Raw genomic sequence first — 5926 nt, 5'->3', positions numbered from 1 at the left:
TTTGAAGATATTTTAGAAATGTATTCCTTCCAGCTATTCTTTTTGTCGGACTTAATAAATCGCCGAGCCTTCGCCCTCCAAATTTTAAAATTATTGTAATTTTCAGTTGTAGGGAAGTCAGGAATCGTCTTAGAGCTGCCTTTCGGCCTGATCTATTGATAAAAGATTCTTCAGATAAAAGGAACTTTGTAGGTTTTGGGACGGACTTTGGTATCGTTTTTGTGGCAATAGAAGTAATCGTTTCAGTGAATGTTTTAATTGGGTCATCGAGGTTAGTGAATTTTTCTACAGTAAGCTCCTCGTTGCACAGGTATTGGAATTGGCCCCAATCTGCTTTGTGCACATTCCATCGAGGAAGTGGTTTATCAAGAGGGTTCCCAATATTCTTAAGAAAAATAGGGAAGTGGTCACTCCCACATAGATCATCATTTACCCTCCAGTCATAATCGAGTAAAATGGATGGATGACATAATGATAGGTCTATGTGGGTACGGGAGCCTGTAGCAGGGTGTAGATATGTTGGGGTATTATTGTTAAAAAGACAGGTTGTTTTTATCTATAAATTCCTCAATACGTCATCCTCTCTCATCTGTGTTCGGGGAGCCCCACAGACTGTTATGCCCATTAAAATCTCCGAGAATTATGTATGGTGCTGGGAGTTGTGAGACGAGGTTATTAAGTTGCTCACTAGTGAAAGCAATACTCGGAGGAAGATAAATTGAACAGACAGTTACTTGTCTGCGTAAAGTTGCACAGACAGCAACAGCCTGTAAATTTGTGTTTAACGTGATAATTCTGTGAGGAATAGTTTTATGGACAGCTACAGCTGCGCCACCTGTTTCCTACCGTTGCGATGCTATTGTAGAGCGAGAAATTTCTGAAAGTAATTGGGTTTTTTAACATGACTTCCTGCAGGCAAAATAAGGCAGGTCTAAATTCTTTTGATAAATTTTGAAACTCTTCTAAATTTGCCCTTAGTCCGCGTATTGTATTGCTGACCACTATCCAGGTTCGTGATGGACGCTCTTTGGACTGACAGGACTACTTGGTGTAGGTTGTCTGCTCACTGTCGTACCTGTTATGACCATGGATAGGGTCATTTGAGCCTTTGCTGGGCTTTGTGTTGTTTAAGGAAGGTAATCTGTGTAGTTTTACCTTCGGTTTTCGTTGGTCTTCAGGTGGTGTGGTTGCTGGTCGTTTATTGGTGTTACCAGCAATCTTGTTAAGGTCTGACGGCTGTGATACAGTCCGGCTGTGGTGGGTGACCCTCGGCTTCGATGTTTGAGTTACATGGCGTGCAGGTGTATGTGCTGGAGGTGCTGGCATATTGGTCTTGATCGTCAGACTTGGAAGGTCTAGCTGATGTTGAGGTGGTCTTAGACGCTACCCTTCCTGACTTGAAACGGGATGCCAAACCGAAAAGAATCTTGTCATTCCTTTCGTCCATCAAAGGTGGTACCTCCGCACCGAAAGCTGGCTTGTCAAAGTAGGCTTGTAACTTTGCATCGCTAACAGTGATTGTGTTTTGTTGCGTTTTTGATTTTGTTACAGATGCATATGACAACGCAGCGGGGTCATTACTCTTGACCACCCTCCTGGCGTCAGGGAAGGAAATGTTACGGGTATACTTTACCCGCAGAACTTCCCTTTCCTTCTTCCAGGAAAGGCAGTCTCGAGATGACGCCGCGTGGTTGCCCTTGCAATTTGGACAAAGTTTGCCGGTGACATCACAGCTATCCGTGTCGTTATGGCCCTCTCGTCCGCAGTGTTCGCAAACCTCCCTTCGCCTGCATCTGTCCTCATGATGGCCGTATCTTTGGCAGTTACGACATCGTAGAGGATTCGGTATGTAGGGCAAGACGTTACATCTCATGTAACCTACCATTACCGATGAAGGAAGGTTTGGCACTGCGAACGTGTGGACGAAAGTATTGGTTTTTACTGTCTGTCGTTTTATTTTGATCCGCCTCACCTCTGAGATCGGGATATTCTCCGACTTGAAGTATTGCAGAATCTCTGCGTCAGTGTCGTTCTGCAAGGCAGTGCATCTGATTACCCCCTTGCTGAAATTGAGGGACTGATGGGCCCTAACATGGACACCGATCCCAGAAAATTCCGACAACTTCAGGAGATTATCCGCCTGCTGCTTGCGGAAAACCTCAACAAGGAGGTCTCCCAATCTCAAGGGCTTGACGGATTTGGCAGTACCAAGGCATCCTTTAATAGTTTTTTGGATGATGATGGGTGATAGCGATGATATTTTCTTTCCCAATTTCCTTCGCTGATATAAGGAGATACTGAGGGAAAGTCGTTTCGGACGTTGTTGTTTAGGCAATTATCATTTTGGTTTGGTTTGATTTGGTTCTGTTGTTTTGGGTTGATTTGAGACATGTTAAGTAGTTATGTTTTCATTACTCGTGACCCCCACCTCCTCGGAGCCCAACAAGGGGACACTGCTTGAGGCGCGGCTCTCCAGAGCCGAAGTGTCAGGGTTACACAGAGTAATATACTCGAGAAAAGAATACGATTTTGTTGTGCAAAAATTGTTATTCTCTCGCGATTGACCCTAAGCCACCGCCCTCTGGATATTAAATATCCCGGGCTCGGCGTGACCAGCCGATTGATAATACAGGGCCCGTACTATCTCTCGTCTCTCAGGAGTCCGAAGCCAAAGTGGTGTTTTTCAACCACCAGGATCATCTTTCCTCCCAGATTACGAGATGCAACCCACGGCAAACAGGTTGGCTCAAATTGGAGCTGCTGTGAAAGCCTTCTGCTACACTAATACCCAACGCACACCGATCATAACCCCCCGAAACAATCGATATGGGCAGAGCACCAGTGCACCCAGTCTCGGGACGTGGACCCAGCTTTCTTGGACACCCAGCAGCACACCCCACCCGCTCACATTATGCTGACAACGGGCGAACCAGTCGTCCCACTTCTAATATGCTGAGCGCTAAGCAGGAGCAATATCTACCATTTTTTAAGACTCTGGTATGTCTCGGCTAGGGGACAGAACCTAAAGCCTTCCTCACAGCGGCGAACGCTCAACTAAAGGCCAAATGTGAGGCATTGTCAAGGGAGACATTAGGAAGAAGAAAGCTGTTAAGAAAGATGAGAAAAGATAAGATCCCAAATTTAGTCGCCTCTTACGATCATGCAATGGGGCAGCCCTTCCTTACCATCTGCAAAAATAGCGATAACAAACTTCAATTGTCAAAATCCAAGATGGCTCCCTATCGGCCATGGTGTTTTCAGATGGGTTCCAAAATGCATTATGCATAACAAGGGATTTGTTTTTTGTTTTTTTTTTTGTTTAACGTCCTATTAACAGCCAGGGTCATTTAAGGACGTGCCGGGTTTGGAGGTGGAGGAAAGCCGGAGTACCCGGAGAAAAACCACTGGCCTACGGTTAGTACCTGGCAACTGCCCCAGGTAGGTTTCGAACTCGCAACCCAGTGGTGAAGGGCTAGTGTTAAAATGACGGTACACCTTAAGCACTCGGCCACCGCGGCCAAGGGACAAAGGGGAACTGACATATTAAATTTCATAAAGGTCCCTTTAGTATTTTCTGAGAAATAGCGATAACAAACTTCAATGGTCAAAATCCAAGATGGCTGCCTGTCTGCCATGTTGTTTTCTGCTCAATCCTAAAATGCAATATGCATAACTGGGGACCAAGGGAAACCTGCATATGAAATTTCAGAAAGGGTCCCTCCTTTACTTTCTGAGAAATAGCGATAAACAAATTTCAATTGTCAAAATCCAAGATTGCTGTGTGACGCCCATGTTTTTTTCAGATTGGTCCCAAAATGAAATGTGCATAATTAGGGACCAAGGGGAACCAACATATAAAATTTCAGAAGATCCCTTATTCACTTTCTGAGAATAGTGATAACAAACTTTAATGGTCAAAATCCAAGATGGCTGCCTGTCGGCCATGTTGTTTTCCGACTGGTCCAAAAAATGCAACATGCATAACTAGGGACCAAGGGGACCCTACATATGAAATTTCAGAATGATCCCTCCTTTAGTTTCTGAGAAAAAGCGATAACAAACTTCAATTGTCAAATCCAAGATGGCTGCCTGTCGGCCATGTTGTTTTCCGATTGCTCCCAAAAATGCAATATGCATAACTAGGGACCAAGGGGAACTTACATATGAAATTTCAGAAAGATCCCTCATGTACTTTCTGAGAAATAGCGATAACAAACTTAAATTGTCAAAATCCAAGATGGCTGCCTGTCGGCCATGTTGTTTTTCGATTGGTCCCAAAATGTAATATGCATAACTAGGGACCACGGGGAACCTACATAAGAATTCAGAAAGATCCTTCTTGTACCTTCCGAGAAATAGCGATAACGAACTTCAATTGTCAAAATCCAAGATGGCTGCCTGTCGACCATATTGTTTTCCGATTGGTCCTAAAATGCAATATGCATAATTAACGACCAAGTGGAACCTACATATGAAAATTCAGAAAGATCCCTTCAGTACTTTCTGAGAAATAGCATAACAAGAATTGTTTACGGACGGACGGACCACGGGACGCGGGGCGATTTGAATAGCCCACCATCTGATGATGGTGGTTGGGCTAAAAATTTACATGTACGCTGGTGCTTTTTAAACGGATCAGGATTTGAAGCATTCTAGGATCAAGTTATATCCGACAATAAATTGAATTTATGTACGTCGAATACAGTCTTCGGGCTAAAAACTGGTTATAGTAATTTAAATGTTAACATTGGCTTGGTATTCATTACGAATATTTATCAAATATACGACAATTGCTTTATGAACGTACGACGAATTTAATACAAAAACTTTTGTTGTGTACACACGTTGAAACATGGACATGTAATAATTTAAGAGTCCCTGGTTGAAATAAATAAGTGAAATTACAAATTTTAAATCTCAAACAATTAGTGGTGTTCCTGTATTATTTCAATAAGTAATAACACATACACGGGATAACAGCTTCCGTAAAATAGAAATATTGTCATTTTTATGTAAATCTAAACTTAATATTGTGAAATTATACCCTTATGTTTTGGGCAACATTCTCATAAACCCTAGCGCAAGACCGTTTTAACAGCCAATTAATTAACGATCGATTGTTGAGATTCCTGCATCGAATGGGTCGAGTTTACCTGATGACACACCCTAATCAGGCACAGCCTACTATAGCTCCGCCCACATACTCTCAGATTTGTAGCCACCCTTGTGATTGACATGTCTAGATGATTTTTACAAAGGACATCGTCGAAGTTTTAAATCGTTTGCGAATGTCACTGCATATTCATGAAATTAATGTAAAGGATATAAACAGATACAGTGTATAAACTCACTTGTTACCGCAAATGGATAAATAATATTTCATCATACACTACAGCTTACGTGGACTTTGCGGTTTCCACGCGTCCGTCACGGACGTGGGCAGCGCGGGACCCCACTCGCCCACCGGATATGGCATTCCGCGACGTTCCGTCATATATCGTGGACATCAGCTGACTGATACGGTATCCACTCGGCATCACGGTATGTGACGATCCGCGATTAGTGGTGGGCATAGTTCAACTCGAGACAACCGTGTTCCACGACGATCACGATACGTGGTGGACATGCATTTCATTTTAAAGCCCGTGGTCCATGTCGATCCGCGATATACAGTGGGGTACAAGTTGTTTGCTGTTCATTTCTGATCTACACGAGTTATATCCCTCGTCTTTCGGTAGCGGTAGTGGTATCGGTATCGTTTATCAGTATTATGCATGGTTCCATGTTGGCGGTGTAGATAAGCCTTTATGATTCGGATGAAATTGAAGAACATTTCAAGTTTTATTAAAGCTTTAGACCCTTGGTCCATCAATAGCGTTATTATGGCCATATTATAAACATTAAAAAACAATCGCAATATATTAAG

The 5926-nt window shown here is 43.1% G+C and overlaps 1 protein-coding gene across 1 annotated transcript; it reads right to left on the bottom strand.

Moving 5' to 3' along the window:
- Nucleotides 1–1222: 1222 nt before the first annotated feature.
- Nucleotides 1223–5537, bottom strand: LOC117319225. The gene is made up of 2 exons (XM_033874055.1): nucleotides 5401–5537; nucleotides 1223–2297 (listed from the first exon to the last, which is right to left on the bottom strand). The coding sequence occupies exons 1-2, from the start codon at nucleotides 5535–5537 to the stop codon at nucleotides 1223–1225; spliced, it is 1212 nt and encodes a 403-aa protein (XP_033729946.1).
- Nucleotides 5538–5926: the final 389 nt, after the last annotated feature.

This window comes from Pecten maximus, unplaced genomic scaffold (genome assembly GCF_902652985.1).
Source record: "Pecten maximus unplaced genomic scaffold, xPecMax1.1, whole genome shotgun sequence".
Taxonomy (NCBI): domain Eukaryota; kingdom Metazoa; phylum Mollusca; class Bivalvia; order Pectinida; family Pectinidae; genus Pecten; species Pecten maximus.
This window is presented reverse-complemented; position numbering and strand designations above follow the sequence as displayed.